We start from the raw sequence: 17,631 nt of genomic DNA on the forward strand, positions 1-17,631 counted from the left end.
AGGGCCACATACAACACTAGTGCTTGCTGAAATTCTGAGAATAAGTGCAAAAAATGTATTTCAGATTATATGTTTCCTAAACTGATTTTTGTTACCAAGGCTAATGCTTATCTTGACTTGTACCTACTGTATGAGACAACATAAAATTTAATAGCCAATGTTTCATTATCACTAATAAAAGCCAGGGATTTAGCAGCTGTAAGCTGAAGGATTTCCCCATGTTCATGTCACACTCTGATCTACTGTCCAATTAAAAGAGCTACTTAAATTATAAAGTTGTGATTGATTTATCTCATGTGACAGTCACTAGTCAAACATTTCTAATCAGGAGATTTAGATATAAATGTTCACTAGCTTCCTATATTCGCTTCCTCTGCTGGAACTGATGATGCTGTTCCGACGCACAGTGCCCCGATTCAGAAATGCATAAAGAGGGCTGTGTTGAGATTCTCACTGTGCGAGCAGCCTCCAGCTCCTGCTGCAGCTCCTGGACTCGACCATCTCCCTCTGACTGCACCGCAGCTTTCTGGAGCTCGGCTTCCTCCAACGCCAGGGTCGCCTGCTGCTCTCGCTCCTGCACGGCCTGAGTGAGCTCTGTCCGGTACTTTTCCTGCAGATCAAAGAAACCTGTCTCTGATACTCTATTTTGTATAGGCAGGTTCAGCTGACAATGTCTACCAGGCACCATTCACCAAGGCCCAGTTGTTGGTGACTATCTGTACTGCCTGGTTTCATTATTCAAGGGCCAGTTCTGCTGATAGTGACAGTCAGTACTGCCTGGTCCCTCTATTCAAGGGCCAGTTCTGCTGATAGTGACAGTCAGTACTGCCTGGTCCCTCTATTCAAGGGTCAGTTCTGCTGATAGTGACAGTCAGTACTGCCTGGTCCCTCTATTCAAGGGTCAGTTCTGCTGATAGTGACAGTCAGTACTGCCTGGTCCCTCTATTCAAGGGCCAGTTCTGCTGATAGTGACAGTCAGTACTTCCTGGTCCCATTATTCAAGGGCCAGTTCTGCTGATAGTGACAGTCAGTACTGCCAAGTCCCACTCACCAAGACCTGGTTTAGTTGTTCCTGAAACTGAATGTCTTGCTGCTTCAATCGATCCTCCAGCTCTTGCTCTTTTCTGGCCAAAACCTGTGCATGTGACTTCTCCAGCTCAGCTACACGCTCGTCTGATGACTTCTGTGTAAGCAGCATAAGCGAACACGGACTTAGGAGTTATCACACGCACTCGATATTGTTTGCACATGCGAGGAATAAGTCTGTTTCTGTGTGAGAGAGCCAGGCTGTGAAGGCTGAGGAGGCGGACTGTATGAATGGCGAGTCACTGGCATCTGGAACACATATTCAGGATGTTCACTTGTAAAAAGGAAGCTCTCACAGCAACAAGGAGAATGTTCCTAGTCTCTGACACACACAGAGCCACCGTGATCGCTCATCCGCCCCTTTACCGCTTTGCCAGACGAAACACACACACAGAGCCACCGTGATCGCTCATCCGCCCCCTTACCGCTTTGCCAGACGAAACACACACACAGAGCCACCGTGATCGCTCATCCGCCCCTTTACCGCTTTGCCAGACGAAACACACACACAGGGCCACTGAATGAACCCAAACGCCACACGGTTTGTGACCCAATTTAGCTGCAGATTCATCTGGGTTTTGGAAAAACCCAGAAATAAGAAAGCTGAGATCATCAGAGAGGGAAGTGAGACACCCCAGGGGAAAGGGAGCCCCCCACCCCCACTCTATTTAATCATGATGCCACATCCAGCTTGTTCTGGATGCTCCCAACTGCAAACGCTCAGCAGGCCCATGGAAACATGTCATCCAGAGCCATTTCTGCTGCTAGCGTGTCCTTCACCAGACACATGCTGAGGCTTGTTTAACCTGGTGATCCTTTAACAATTCAGTATAACGTGTTACAGGGCAACAACCTGGATTGTTAACTAGTATGTTGTTGGCATTAGCGTCGGTTTCAGCAATGATGCTAATCTATATCTAATATCTAAAGTGTGACTCATGAAGTTGGAGAGAAGATGAATTATTAACATTTTAATTTTAATTCATTTTTGTGACTGTTTTTATCCAAAGTGACTTACAATAGAAGGAAGTGTTAGTTTAAGTGCACCCCCTGGGATTTGAACCCAGGACCTATATCATAATAAGACCAACCTTCATGATTTGCACCACCTCCTGCTTAACACGAGTCAGCTCCTGCTGCAGACTCCTCCTCTCTTCCTCACTGGTGCGCTCCACCTGCTTCATCTGTTCCTCCATTTTGGCCTGCAGCTGCCTGCGTGATTCCTCCGCCCGCTGCGCCACGCCCAGAGCCCGCTCCAACTCTTCAAAAGCTGGGGGAGCAGACACATTTCTACAGTCACAGTAGTTATTGTCCAGGGCTACCAAAGGGTTGAGGTTCAGTAAAATCCTCCCCCTCATATTGTTGTTATGTATCTGACTAACTAGATCTTTTTCTCACTATACAGCTCAGCCATAAGTATTCATTGGACAATACAGCAATGTTCCGTGGATTTTACAACAAACTATGGAAGAGTGACATCAAAAAGTATGATTGAAAACAAACCAAATATTATAAGGTCAGTTGGGACATAGGCAGCATTTGCAGATTTCAGACCTGAACTTGCGTGTGGGTGCAGTCAGGACCCATGGGTGTGGTCTGTAGGCAAAGACCTACCAGCCCTCTCAGACTTCTCACGTTGCTCCTGCAGATCCTCTTTCTCAGCTATAGCCTGCTGGATCCGAGCCCTCAGCTGGGCCACTTCTTCCTCCTTCATCTCCAGAGTCTCATGCATCTGCCTCTTGGTCTCGGCGATCACCATGCCCTGGGAAATCATGGCCAGTGATCACAGGCTGACCGCGTGCGGTCAAATATGAACACGACAAGAGAAATGTGCCTCCTGCTGCATACTGTACAAAGGACTCGTAAATATTTATTTAAAACCCTGTGATAATGGAGAGAATGATGAGTCCTAGTAAAGTTCTCTGCAGTTTGGCTTGTAAATACCAAAACCATTTTCTCACAGGCTTGTAGGCCACAAAGTACTTGGCAGACTACTTGGATAATAGGGGTTCTGAAAGCTCTGTGTGCTTAGTAATTAGAGGAAGCAGAGCTTAGCAGTGCAATAACATAGCAAAGCACTTTAATAAATACATAATGTCTAAACATGAGTCTGACTCATCAGTCAGCTATGCTAAGAGGCGGTACTGTCAGCTTCAGGAAAGACCTTCGGCACTGACATGGCACAAACCCAAGGCAAAATACCATTAGAAGTCGTCACCAATTTTCCAGAGGGTTGTTATCTCCTACAGCCACTAGTCAGGAATGAAAGGTCAGCCTCAACCACCCCAATCAAAGGCTGTGCTCCTCTATCTAATCCCCCGGCCACTTCACTACACCTTAAAACTCAAAGCCTCAACAACCAAGCCAGTGATCTGTACACGAGCCTGTAGCAAAGCAGGCCAGTGATCTGTACATGAGCCTGTAGCAAAGCAGGCCAGTGATCTGTACACGAGCCAGTAGCAAAGCAGGCCAGTGATCTGTACACGAGCCTGTAGCAAAGCAGGCCAGTGATCTGTACACGAGCCTGTAGCAAAGCAGGCCAGTGATCTGTACACGAGCCAGTAGCAAAGCAGGCCAGTGATCTGTACACGAGCCTGTAGCAAAGCAGGCCAGTGATCTGTACACGAGCCTGTAGCAAAGCAGGCCAGTGATCTGTACACGAGCCTGTAGCAAAGCAGGCCAGTGATCTGTACACGAGCCAGTAGCAAAGCAGGCCAGTGATCTGTACACGAGCCTGTAGCAAAGCAGGCCAGTGATCTGTACACGAGCCAGTAGCAAAGCAGGCCAGTGATCTGTACACGAGCCAGTAGCAAAGCAGGCCAGTGATCTGTACACGAGCCTGTAGCAAAGCAGGCCAGTGATCTGTACACGAGCCTGTAGCAAAGCAGGCCAGTGATCTGTACACGAGCCTGTAGCAAAGCAGGCCAGTGATCTGTACACGAGCCTGTAGCAAAGCAGGCCAGTGATCTGTACACGAGCCTGTAGCAAAGCAGGCCAGTGATCTGTACACGAGCCTGTAGCAAAGCAGGCCAGTGATCTGTACACGAGCCAGTAGCAAAGCAGGCCAGTGATCTGTACATGAGCCTGTAGCAAAGCAGGCCAGTGATCTGTACACGAGCCTGTAGCAAAGCAGGCCAGTGATCTGTACACGAGCCAGTAGCAAAGCAGGCCAGTGATCTGTACACGAGCCAGTAGCAAAGCAGGCCTTTAAATATTTTCTTCTGACTCCATCTCCAGCTTGTGAATGCATACTGGTGGAATGTTTAAGAAATATATCATATAAGAAAATTCAGAGGGAGATTTGCAGGGTACTACTAATCTAAAAAACACAAGAAAACGACATCATGTCTGCACCCCCAGCATCGCCCAACCCTTCACCTTGTCCTGCTCCAGCTGCTCGATGAGGTTCTTGGCATCACGCAGCTGTGTGATGAGCCGGGTCTTCTCAGTCGTGTGCAGCTCCTGACAGCAAATACATCGGTGAGAAAGGAGCACGGCGAGATGCCAGGGGTCTCCCTATCTGCCAGCCTGCTCACCTTCATCTTCTCCAGCTCCTGCAACCTCTCTTGCAGCTGCTGCTGCAGCGCTTCGTTTTCACTGCCCAGCTGCGTGCTGCGCTCCTTCTGACTGCGCAACAGCTCCTTGCACTTCTGCAGCAGGTTCTCCTGCCTGCGTATACGTTGCTGCAGCGCCTCCACCGGGACGTTGCCGCCACCTGCTGGGAGAAGAGGGCACTGGAGTTAACAGACTGTACCGATTTCCTTGGCACGTGAAGCCGTGAGATGTGCTGGGGTGGAGAGAAGCTCTATGGGAAGCGACATCCTCCCAGTGTTCAGCTCCCTAAAGCAGGGTAGCGGAGGAGAAAGCCTCAGTAGCTAGGAAGCGGCTTGGAGTACATTGTGAGACGGTTGTGGGTTCACACACGTAGGAAGGAGAAAACTGAAGTGCTTAAGAACTCTGTTCCTCATCATGATGGAGCCCCACCCTCATCATCACCATTAGATAGCAGCTCCACACTTGTCTCTTCAAGTATTTTCTCTACTCCGTCTACGTTATATATATGGCACAAGCTCGCTCACAGGTATTTAGTACAAAGAGATGCTCCAACATGGTAACATTAAGCAATGACATGTGACCTACCCTCATTTGAGCATGAGCTTTCAGGAGAACTGGACTCCTGTGAGCCCTCAGGCTGTGCTACGTCACCTTCAGGAGACACCCCCTCCACCGGGATGCCCTGCATACGCTTCTTCATCAGAGCAACCTGTGGAAGATGACCTTCATAGTCAGTCGACCATAAGAAAGAAGACTATAATTGTGATTAAAGTCCCCAATGGGTCCCACCACTTACCTGGGTCTGCAACACAGTGATCAGCTGGTCCTTTTCCTCCAAAGCAGCATCAAACTCCTCCTGCAGATGTTTTTTGGCCTGTTGGTCCATCTGCAGTTCCTGGTAACCAAACACAGACCATGTAACAATTGATTGGTCAATCCATTCAACATGGAAACCACTTACAAGCCTAGTTCACTGCCATACTGCCCTCACTGGCTCTTTTAGCCAATTTAGTGGATCCACAGCTCGAGTGGTAACCATTAAAAAAGCAGACATTTGGCACAGAGGGAGCAGACAAGCCGTCACCGAGCAAGTGAACTGAAGGAACCAAGCACGCAGAAACACTAACCTCTCTCAGCTCGCCAATTCTGCGCAAAGCCTTGTCTTGACTTTGACTCAGAATAACCTGGAAATAAGACAAGATGTTATTCATAATTACATGCATACACTTATATTATAAATATTTTAATGTCTTTCTTAAGGTTTGACATCTCAGCATGAGTAAAAACCTGCTGCACTACATTACATCAGTTAGTTCAATGTCAGGCACCCATTCTATCATCCTGTACCATACTCTCCATGCTGAGCTGACTACGATTCTGCTAACGGCCCAGACTCTCATACTAGAGAACAGAGCAGTTACCTGAGTCTTCTCCTTATCCCTCTGAACGGTACGGTAAGCAGTGACCAGCTGAAAGGGACAGAACACATGTTCAGAGATGTACCAGTCCTTCGTGTGAGCCCAGTGATGGAGAGGACAGGGAATCCCAGTACAGTACGGGGTCACCCTGGACACGCTCTCCTGCTCACCTCTGAGTACTTCCCCCTGTAGTTAGCCAGGCTCCTCTCCACCCGGTGCAGGCGATGAAGCAGCTGTTCTTTGGACAAGGTGTCAGAATTGCCTGGCATGTCCTCCGCCTCGCTCTCAATGTCAGACGGGGGGTCGTAGGAGGGAGTGACACCCAGAGACTCGCTCTCGAGGCGTGTGAGCGACTCGCGGGACGAGCTCCGCACGAGGCTCTCGCGCGAGGGGGTGCGCGTTAGCCCGTCAGCTTTGCCGGGGGAGCGGAAGAGGGACTCCATGGAAGACACCCTCAGCTGCAGCTTCTGCGCCAGCGACTGCGACTCCTGCTTCTGCGCAATCGGGAGGAGTGAGGATGTTACACTGCGGGAAAACACTATTCACTTCCCGGGGAGGCGAAGTTTGAGGGCTAACAAATCCCCTTTATTGAGTACATAAATTATAACAGTGTTACATTAACATCTGTAAGTGACAACATCACGCACACTTACAGTTATGTATTTACATATATACACACACATACACATATACACTGCGTGTGCAGTCTGCGTGTGCAGTCTGCGTGTGCAGTCTGCGTGTGCAGTCTGCGTGTGCAGTCTGCGTGTGCAGTCTGCGTGTTGCCTGGGTTCCTCCTAGCCAATCTAGCTTCCTTCTGCAGTCCAAAGGCATGCAGTTAGGCTAAACGGCTTTTCTAAACTACCTGGAGTGCGAGCCCTGTAATGGCAGTGTATATTATTATACTGTAAATTAATTTTGTTAGCATTGATTATATTATGGCTTAACATAAGAACTTGACTTAACATTAAACAGCGAGGTATTAAGTACTAAAACCATTTCCCACACTCAAAATCTCATGTTTATGAAGCCATTTCTTTATTCACTACACCACCTAAAGGGCTATAGAGATGAAAGCAGTGATGCTGGAATCGCAGCGGCTCATGGATGTAGTGGGAGGGTGAACGCAGTGTGGTGTGTATCTCTGGGGGGTAGAACTCTGTGCCTGAGAAGGTCACCCCTTCAAATCCTGGGTCTCGCAGAGTGATGTCACACTGGGCCCTAAATCAAGGCTCCTGACCCAAATTGCTCCAGGGACACGGACTGCTCTCTGTTTTTCAAATGCTCATTACTATGGGCAAAAGCATCCACTTCATATAATGTAACAAAGACATTTCTTCCCACAGCTAAATAGCCCTTCCCAGTACTGACTAGGTACAATCCTGTCTAAACAGCAACCCCCTGAGTTCTACTGTTACAAGCTGAACAAAACTGCCTGGGAGGCGGCGTGAGGGCTGGGCTCACCTGTGGTGAGGTGCTGTCATCTCCATTCACGCTGCCTCTGGGAGGCGTAGTCTCACCTGCCCCCTTGCTGGTGTTCTGTGGAGATGGAGGCGGTGAGCATATAACCGGGAAGCCACACTCCTGGCTATTAGTTCCCTCAGCCACACCCGGCATGGCCGAATTAGAGGCTATGCTAACCAGGTTAGGACCTGAAGGAGTGACAAGTTTGGGAAGCCACCCGGCACATCCATGCAGGGGGTGGGGGGTAGGGGAGTGGAGGTTAAATTCTATACAAATACTACAGGTGCAACACAGCAATAGGGCAAAGAGGCGCACACTCACACACACAAAGCCGAACCAGTTAGTACAAGGGCTTCCTGGAGGCAAAGCAGTGCATTCCACACCCTGTGCCATCAACCCTCTGCATTTTACATGCTCCCTCCTAAATACCACATCTTTGTTAAGCTGGACAAACCATTTTCTGGCCTCCATGGTCTCATTCTTATTATCTACACCTTGAACATGATAGTACACAACAATGCCACATTCACAATGGCCAATCAGAGACACTGCTATACTCAGTCGCCAATCAGACACAGTTTCTGGAAAAGCCAGCGACTGCTGCAGCTGCAACAGGATCCTAATGCTAAGTCTCAGATGGGGAGGATCCATCTAGCACCGAACGCAATCTGTAAACCATGCCGTTTACATCTGATCTCTGTTCTGCCAAAATATACCCCTCTTATTCACTGCTCATTTACTCTTATGTTCATTGGATATCTGGCTAAAACCAGTCTACTAAATCTACATAATACGATAAACAGAAAATACTGGTTGAAAGTGCCCAAACTCAGTAGCAACAACAAAATAATCATCTATATATCTGTTAACTGGAAGAACTCAGTATTTTTATAATACAATACTCACACTATTCCGAGCACAGAAAAAAGCTTCAGTAACATGAAATTTAAGGGAAATTTCAAGCTCAATTTATGCTCAGCTAAAGGACACAGAGCAAAAGAAGGGAGGGTGCAAACTCTGCAGAATCATGACACAAAAGGGAAGGATGGGGTTAAGGGAGGGTCACCACTAACGGAGGAAACGGGGCATGGGGGCAGGATCCTTGCACATGGAGAATGAACTGCCTGAGGGAGCAGGGTCACTGTGCACAAAGGAAGAGAGGGGTGGGGGCCACTGTACAGAGAAGTGGAGGGAGGGCCATTCGCTGGCAGGTGCAGGGTTATCCTAGAGCTGCGAATTCCGGCGGAAGGAATGCAGCCGCGGGGCATGTATGACGGCAGCCTGACGGCGGTGTGTCACTGGCGAGCTGCTATTTACCAGCAATTAAAACAAAAGAATAAAAAGTCAAACACTAAAATTAAAACCAGTTTAAAATGGACAAGCATGTCAGGCTTTCCTCCTGAGCAGAACCAAGTGCAGGAGTCACATCAGCTCCTCTCCCAGAACAACTCAGACTGCAGCCTTCACTCCGTCTTGTAAGTATACAGACACATAAATGACTAATACAGACCACATTGCAGTTCATCATCATCCTGCAGTATGTGAGTGTATGACCCAAGCTGGACTGTCACCCTGACTACTGTGTCCCAGCCTTGTGTCCTATGCTGCCTGGTATAGACATCAACTTCACCATGATCCTATACTGGACAAAACAGTTTGAAGATGGATGGATGTCACATGGTGGAGTATAACCTGACAATTTCATGTATGATAACAAAACAAAAAAAAAAAATTCACAAAACTAACCAAAACAGATCACAAAAGCAGCAGGGTCGTGAGACAGACTACAAAGTATGCACCACGAGTCTGAGCAAGCCTCAGCCAACTTCCCTGAATTAAAAACCGAAGAAAAAAAAACAACGTGCAGGTCTGGAGCTGATCCACCAAAAGGAGGGGGCAGGTCAAGGGGTCACCTAGACACATAGACAATATTTAATGCAGGACCAACAGGAGTGAGAACTCAGCCAGCTTAAAGGCGATTAAAACACCTACACACACATACAAACAAAGATCCAGGGTTAGGTGCAGGGTTAGAGGAGAGATGCCTTTGAGGAACTGAGAGACAGTTTTGCAAGCAGGTCATTGGTTCTATGCAGGCCAGCTCCTACCCACTCAAGGCATCGTTAGAGGAAGGGGAGGCTGGGGGGACTGGGCCTGGGGGGGGCAGGAGCAAGGGCTTTAGGACAGGACTCACCGCAGCGACCACCTCAGCGGCTGTGGGTCGTTTGGAATGGTCCAGAGCAAAGATAGTGTACTCAGAGAGAAAGGCCGGCTCAGCTATCATCCCGGCCAGCAGCTGACCCCCACCAATGAGATTGGAGGGATGGCAGTGGTTGGGCGGGGGGGAAGACAGAGAGCATGAGAACAGAGAGTGAGATGGCCTGCGTCTACTGGAAATGACCATCGCAGCACAGTGCCAGACCCCCTTCGCAGGGAGGAAAGAGGAAGGCCCAGCTAGCAGATTCATGGAGCCGCGAGGCACATGCCCGCAGGAGCGACCTGGTCAGCTGACCCCGGCCGTCTGCCAGGCCTCTGTGGCCCCAGCGATTCAAAGGGCGCAGCGTAAGCATCTGACAGAGACAGATCTCACAAGGACGTACACGGAAAGCTCAGAAATAAAGGCTGCGTGGAGGCAAAAAAAAAAAAACTCTGAAAGATGACTTAAATGCTTTAATAGTTTATCAAAGATTGATTTACTTTTGATTAAAAAAATGAAATCCACAAAGTGAAGAAATGATTCTTGGTTTGACCTACAATTCTGTATTGGCTTTCCTATGCCAAGACTGGCAGACAGGCATGTACTCTGTCCATCCAAATACTATTCCTGGGATTCATCTCACTGGTTCTGAACTTTGAATAATATGGCACAGAGTCCAGATATCTGAGAATCCCTGACCCTTATAATCATGGGGTTTTCCCCAAACTCCAGACCACGGGCATTATTAAATGTTTTATGGTCTACCACAATCACATCGCCTTCCATTTCAATGTCTAAAAATAAGCTCAGACCCCAATCCAGTGTACTGACTAGCGATAAGAATGACAGCTAACCAACAGTCACATGACAAGGTCTTAATGAAGGGTCACATGACCGCAAGGAAGTAGACATACAGCACTGTTCTCTAGCAGCTGAGGAATGCAGTGTTTTCCCCCCTCAGAGCCACACCTACATCCAGATTAATGACACCAGCTGGACTGTCCAGTGAGCCCAGAGGCCCACAGTTCACATCTTCACAGACCTGAATTACCAGCATCCACACATTTCCTTGCTATGTTTGATGCTGGTCCTCCACCTGTGACACAGGGGCTTTATGAATGTTGAGAATGTGCCATTTGCACATGTGATAATCCCACACAGTCCATGCACACATGGATAATCTACTACGGGGAAGTTTTACCACTTCAGATACATCACCTTTACCACTCCTAACAGCCCTGAGAAAGCACCCTATATTAAGCATTAACACTTTCAATCATGAATCTACGTATGGTACAAACCACTTACAGTGAACACGGTTATAGTGATCAATCGCTTGCATGTCTCAAAAAGCTTGAGAGAATCATTCCTGTACTGTTTAAATAATTCACTTATAGTAATCAAGCAGTCCACTTAGTGTTCATTTTTGGGGCTTTTTAAACATGACAACATATGGAGAAAAGTAAAACTATGGTAATTAAAAAAAATCTTTACTTTGCCCTATTTGCCTTATAACCCGTCTGCTTCTGGCAAGCTGCCTGAGGCTAATGCTGCATACACAAAAAACACGACGGGAAGTCATTTTCTCTCAATCACAGCACTGTATTTTGAAATAGCCAATAAAATTAGGTAAATAGTGACGTTGTCATATTCATGTAATACTTACACAAATTAGATGGTAATCTACCCGAGACATAAAGAAGAAATGTGTTATAATTATCTGCTTATAGTGATCAATTTCACCCAGACACGTGATCACTATAAATGGTTTCCAATGTATTTATTATGGACTCAGTCAGGAATCACCACCGCGAGTTCATGCTTTAGGCCTTAAATAGCTGCGAGTCATCATAGCATGGCCTTGCATAACTACATTTTGGATTTTTACTCAAACCCACCAAGCTAATTTACCCAAGCTTAGCCTAGTGATAAAGAGACTGGAATCCCAAGGTAAACAACATGATAACGTGTGGCCATTTCAGGAGGGTGACCCTGCTCTGGGCCCATTCCCTCATGGTGAAGCCATCATCCCTGTTTGCTGTTCCAAACTTCTGTTTGGTGTTTGGGGTCTCAGGTCTCCCACACAGTCGTGAAAACATACAGCGTTTGATTCTTTTTATTATGCTGCCATAGTTGGGACACTCTCACAAACATGAGAATTTTTTGTAGAAACAAAAAGTTAATTTTCTCAGTATAATCCATAAGTGCAAGACACCCTGCCTCATATCTTTTTTTCTTCTCTTCTGGCTCCAAGATAAGAGGTTATCTTGACCCAGCTTGACTGCCTGCAGCACTGCTTGCATAACAGACACACTGACACTTCAGAACCAGTTATGTCTCTGGATCACCAGATCATGACCCATGATTCCCCAGCTGCTGTCACCTAAAAGCAAAAGCCCCCCTCCCGCATTTTAAAACATATCACATGCAAAGATCTTTTATTTTGACTGTTCACAATATCATTTATTCGTATGTAAATAGAAATACAGAAACAGAAACACCTTTGTTACCCGTCTAGTTTACAGACACTATTTTCAGAAACTGCCACTCAATCACCACCCCATATCAAGAAAGCATTTTGCCTTTCAGTTGTGAAATTTACCATAAATTACTATAGCGTGTTTTATTACAGTCCCGTAAAACATGGACTCATTTGATATATGCCCATAATTTATTTGCATTTCCAGTCTTTTGGAATTATCACCCTGAACTTAATCTCTTGCTAAATGAAACCGGTTTTCCTCCAGGATCTGGTGCCATTACTTTTGTCCCCCATGGCAAAAAGCTCTTAGCTCCTCTTTCTGAACAGCCGCCCTCAATGCATGAACAGCCCCCAGCATGGGTTGCGTTTCCCTTTCAGAAGGCCACGGAACAAAATCATCTTTTAAATAGCCTTGGGGGGTCTGTCATTTGGGTGCTGGCTAAGTCAGGTATAATACTGACCTTTCTCAAAAGTGAGTCCCATAACACCACTCTGGCAGAGGCCAAATCTGTGTGGTCGGAATGATTGTGGATCTCTGGGCATGATTTCCACCAATGAGCACTGAAACTGTGGGTCTGTAGCTGGCCTCTCACGTCACCACACCTTCATAAGCTTCCTCCATTTCATGAGATGACCTGATCTTCATGGCATTCGATTCAAAATGGACTCAATAGGGATCCTGGGAAGGTTCTGCAAATCTTTTTTATTTCTTCTTTTTTATTTCTGTCATAACTCTTTGCCTCCTAACACCTTCATTTGGATGTTCCACAGTTGCTTGGTCTTCATAAGGGTGATGGATCTGCTGGTTCAGTAGCATTTGTGCTCCACTCATACATTTGAGCACAGATGGATTTCAAAACAAGTGGATCCTTTTTCATTAAACAGGGCTACACCAGTTCCAATTAGAGTTGCTAATACCACTGGAGTGCATACCAGATATTCAGCCAATTATCACTGACATTCTAAAAACACCTATACAAGTGGAAAGGTAAGCCCACTGAACACATACTGTAATGCAGCAATACGAGAAATAACTTTACACCATGGGGTGATAAAATACGCTCCCAAGTAAGTCATCAGTTCCTTGTAGATCATTAAACGGGGTCTGCCAAAATCACCACTGGAAAGTTAAGGGATTCACTGCCTGACTGGGCCAGGAGCAAACATCTCCAAAGAGGAAATAACTACACTTGAATGATAATAAATAATTTTGTATTTCCTGCTAATGAAGAATCTCCACAATAACAAACCACTGAACATATTTAAATAACCAGTATAAATATGAAACTCAAAGGGATATACAGTGATGCAAGCAGGTTTTTCGAGCACACTTATGGCACAGTGGGACAGTGTTTATGACAGAGAAAGACTTCCATATCCCCTGAGTAGGTCCAGATCAAAGTGTTAAGGGGCTGTAATCAGCAGCTGCTGATTTGTTCTGACAATGCTCAGCACAAAGCATCCACCTCCCAGCCGAGTCTCTCCATCATAGGTCGATGGGCATAGAACAGCAACGCCATCCACTGCAGCACAAAGCATCCACAACTCAACCGATCACAAACACCTCTACCTACTACACCAGCTTTCCTGCCATAATTACGATCCCATTATAAGAGAAATACAACCTGAATCAGGCAACACTGAGATTCTGCACATCTTAAGGTTTTACAAAGATACATTTCCATGAGTAACTGCTGCCAGATTTCTGGGCCCAGTTATACATTACATCTCTTCTCATGCTTCCCCTTGAGCCGCTTCCCAGATCCTCACACCCCCCTTCCCCAGTGAAGGGGCAGCAATCCATAAAAAGACTTCCTCGATCACACTTCTAATGGGCAGGAAGCTGTAAAATCCACAGTACCAGAGAACACAATCTGTGATCAGGAAAAATATGATGCTTCAGTTATATCCCGGATGGAAAAAAATAAATAAAATAGTGTCTGATCAGCACCCCCTGTAAGACCATGGCTGTAAGCTGACTGACGCCATTGAACAGTGAACTCAGGCCTGAAAAGGTTGATTTAAAAAGGAGTGCAAGGTTCAAATCATTCAGTCTCACCTCTCGGTCAGTGGGCGCAGGTGGGCTGTCATCTTGTGGCAGGGATGCAGCACGAGCGCGCGGGTCCCGGGGGCCCACCTGCAAAGAACACTTTCACATCACTAATCAGTTAAACCTGCCAAACAGCACTAGTGAGCTGCTGGAAAGACCTCTACCACAGTAATACCGCTTCCACATCAAGACCACCATCACATCCCAAAAGACTGCAAATTATCAAGCATGCAATTTCCATCTAGTAATTTGAACACAAGATCAGGTGAAATGCTCTGTAAATGACTGATGTATGTGAATAAGGACACACATGCACAGCCTGGAGTTTGCTTGTTAAAGTCCCAAGTGTACAAGGTTGTTTTATTCTTCCCAATTTGATTTGGAGGCATGAGGCATGTTTTACCCTTTTATTAATGGTGGCATGTAAATTACTGCAAAAAAAATCCTTGATAAACACTGCAACTCCAAAGCCACAAGCATATACAATGACCCCCCCGATCCCTTAAACCCCCTCCCAGTTGGGAAGAAACGCCAGAGCATTCAGACCAGCTGTACTCGATTTAGCAACAGCTTCTTTTTCATGCAGTCACACTCATAACTTGTGAACAACCCCAGCACTCCAGTCTGAAATTCGGTTGAATCACTTAAATTCATAACCGTTTACCAACCAATCTACACTGGTCAATTTATTCATCAGTTACAAATAAATTTAATAATTACCTTACACTGTTCTTCATGCACTTCTTTACCATTGTTCATTCAGTGTAAGCTGTTTATAAGTACCTTTCTAAGCTAAGAGAATGTACAATCAAAGCCACTGTACAGCCCTACTTGAAAGTTGCACTATGCACTGCTATTTATTTATTTCATTTTTAAACAACAATTAAGTTTGATGGAAATTTCAGGTCCAGAAAGTACAAATCCAGACCAGGATTTTGTTTCAACCAACCAGTGGAGTACTCTGTAACTGTGACTCTTTATGCTCAACTGGTTGGTTGAAACAAATTCCTGGTCTGGATTTGTACTCTCTGGACCTGAAATGTCCACCTCGGCAAACTATACCCGTACATCTTAAGTACATTTTCACGAGGCAGGTACTGTAACAATTTGGCTTTAAAAAATGCTTTAACCATTTTTTAATCCACCCTAAGATTGAGGACTCCATTGGTGCCTTGAGTTTGGATCTCCACACCAATACGACACTCAAATTGCAAACTGAGACCTCACTTGGACTATTCTAGCGACAAAACGAGTAACTAGTAAACAAGCCTAACATTTCAAATGTCCAAAAACTGAAATGTAAAGTGGATACATTATCTAGCAGTGAACTGGGTAATGATACAACTGCCAAAATGATAACCTTGAGTTGAATGACATCACTACGTGTGAGCTTAGAGCCCTGTCAAAGAAAGTGAAACAGGTGCGTGACTTCGGTGCGGTTGACCACAGGATAAAACGACTGCCACGGCGAGGGTCAGAGGAGAGGATAGGGAACCGAGAAAGAAGCTTGGACGGTAACCAGGACACTGGAATGGACAGCGAACCGGGACAGTGGAGGGGACAACGCACCGGGACAGCTTTACTAAAGCTGTAAAACTCGGCTGAGCCGCTCCACCGACCTGGGCCTGCTGCTGGAGCTGCTGTTGAGGTTGGGCATTCCTCTGGGGTGACTGCTCCTCGTTTATTTTTTGCTTCAGTTTCTTGAACATGTTCCCACGCCGCTGCTGTCAAACGCAGGAGAAGTGCGCTTTCCGTACGTCGTTGACTTTAACCGAGTCGGCGTCTTGTCTTTCTGGTTGTCGCTTCTCATCTCCCCGCAGGTGAACAAAGATACTGCGCAGACGCGGCCGACGTGGAGCAAATCGAACGGAGAGCTACGGCAGGAGGAGAGGGACAAATCGAGCGTTCGCTACAGCCTGCGACAATAAAACTCTTTTGTTATTGGTCCTCATAAGGGAAAGTGATGAAAAGCCAAATCACGACATCGCCCAAATCAGAACAAGTCATGTTTCCATTATTAGTCGATAAACCTATCAGTCAATGAGCACTATGAGGCGTAATAGTTTAGTGAGGTTTGTTTTTATGTGTTTCTGTCAAACTCTGAAACGCTCTGTCTTGGTCCTGGGACATCCCTGATGTTTTATTGCAGGCTGTCAATGCATGTGACTAGAACACATGACCACAATATGAAATACATCAATACATCCATCTTGTAACCTCTCTTTCATAGCAGGGTTGTGGAATGCCGGGAGTCTAAATCAGGCAGCTTTGAGCTCAAGGCAAGGGAACATTCTGGCTAAGATGCCAGTTCATGGATTTTATATGCTCACGTGCACAATTGCACTGTCTAGTCAATGTAGATTTTTCAGTTGTCAAAATGACTTAGGACTGAAAGAGCTGGATGTGGAGTGGTGGAAGTGAGGAGTGCTGATCCATTGTGTTTAAAAATCAAACAGATTACAGAAGTACAGAAATGCTGCATCCATTAACAGGTACAAGATATAATTATACATTTATAAATGGCATTATTTAATCAAAATCATATTTGATTAATTTTGTACACAGTAAAAAAGTGATTCATCTTTCAGTTAATTTAGGAGGTACTGTATGAACCATTAAAATGTATATAATACAATTGATACTACTGGATGATGATAATAATCATTACTATTTTATAATTATTAGTATTATCATCATTAGAGGGGCCAAATTATAGTGATATTTTCTAATTTTTCAGTACAGATACACCTTCAAAATTATGCTTTATGTTTATGTATCTCTATCGTATTTGCTTCCAACATGATGTACACTCGTTGATCATGCCCCAATTAGTTAATAATTAGTTTGATTGGATTGGTTAAATATGGGATTGAACAAAAACCAACATACAACAGGGGTCTCCTGACACGATGACTTGCTGAATGAGTTGCTTAAGAACAGCTTAAATCAAACCAGAAGGTGACTGTACTCTGTATTCTGCTTGCTAAACTCCTAAGAGAGTAAATTACATAGTGCTAGGCGTAAATTCCTCAATGCATTTTGACAGCTGTAAACCTCTCGAATAAGAAATGACTTTACGCAATCTGTAAAGTTTTCAAGCTATAAGTGAATTTGTGCTGAAGCATGGCTCTTTCCTGTTTGTCATTAACTATATAACATCGGCAATAGGCATAATACATGACCTTTCCAAAAATAACCATTCAATTGATAATAATAATAATAATAATAATAATAATAATAATAATAATAATAAGTACTAGCGGTACAGGATAGATGGATAATAATCAGTTCTTTGTTTCTGTGTAATTGCGTTATTATTTTACGTCCTAACTACCTAAAGATAGAAGTGCGCAATTGAAAGGGGGACAAGGCGATACACGAT

At 45.5% G+C, this 17,631-nt stretch overlaps 1 protein-coding gene and 1 long non-coding RNA gene across 7 annotated transcripts in view; one reads left to right on the top strand and one right to left on the bottom strand.

Annotated features, from left to right (window-relative positions):
- LOC140577635 (golgin subfamily A member 4-like) overlaps window positions 1-16,120 on the bottom strand; it is a 31,843-nt gene extending 15,723 nt beyond the window's left edge. For 2 of the 6 annotated variants that reach the window (XM_072708698.1, XM_072708697.1), the window contains exons 1-15: window positions 15,869-16,118; window positions 14,259-14,336; window positions 9,715-9,816; window positions 7,521-7,595; window positions 6,230-6,553; window positions 6,063-6,110; window positions 5,769-5,825; window positions 5,438-5,536; window positions 5,227-5,350; window positions 4,623-4,804; window positions 4,465-4,548; window positions 2,701-2,848; window positions 2,178-2,356; window positions 1,052-1,183; window positions 455-610 (exon numbers count right to left, since the gene is read on the bottom strand). In XM_072708698.1, the coding sequence (XP_072564799.1) occupies window positions 455-610; window positions 1,052-1,183; window positions 2,178-2,356; window positions 2,701-2,848; window positions 4,465-4,548; window positions 4,623-4,804; window positions 5,227-5,350; window positions 5,438-5,536; window positions 5,769-5,825; window positions 6,063-6,110; window positions 6,230-6,553; window positions 7,521-7,595; window positions 9,715-9,816; window positions 14,259-14,336; window positions 15,869-15,958 (1,878 nt within the window). In that variant the 5' untranslated portion in view covers window positions 15,959-16,118. Of the gene's footprint in view, window positions 1-454; window positions 611-1,051; window positions 1,184-2,177; window positions 2,357-2,700; window positions 2,849-4,464; window positions 4,549-4,622; window positions 4,805-5,226; window positions 5,351-5,437; window positions 5,537-5,768; window positions 5,826-6,062; window positions 6,111-6,229; window positions 6,554-7,520; window positions 7,596-9,714; window positions 9,817-14,258; window positions 14,337-15,868 lie in introns of all 6 variants that reach the window. The other 4 variants (XM_072708695.1, XM_072708694.1, XM_072708693.1 and 1 more) reach the window with 4 other exon arrangements.
- LOC140587424 (uncharacterized) lies at window positions 15,297-16,111 on the top strand. The gene is made up of 2 exons (XR_011989125.1): window positions 15,297-15,897; window positions 16,070-16,111. It is a non-coding gene; the product is annotated as an uncharacterized lncRNA (long non-coding RNA).
- Window positions 16,121-17,631: the final 1,511 nt, after the last annotated feature.

This window comes from Paramormyrops kingsleyae, unplaced genomic scaffold, assembly GCF_048594095.1.
Source record: "Paramormyrops kingsleyae isolate MSU_618 unplaced genomic scaffold, PKINGS_0.4 ups231, whole genome shotgun sequence".
NCBI classification, from domain to species: domain Eukaryota; kingdom Metazoa; phylum Chordata; class Actinopteri; order Osteoglossiformes; family Mormyridae; genus Paramormyrops; species Paramormyrops kingsleyae.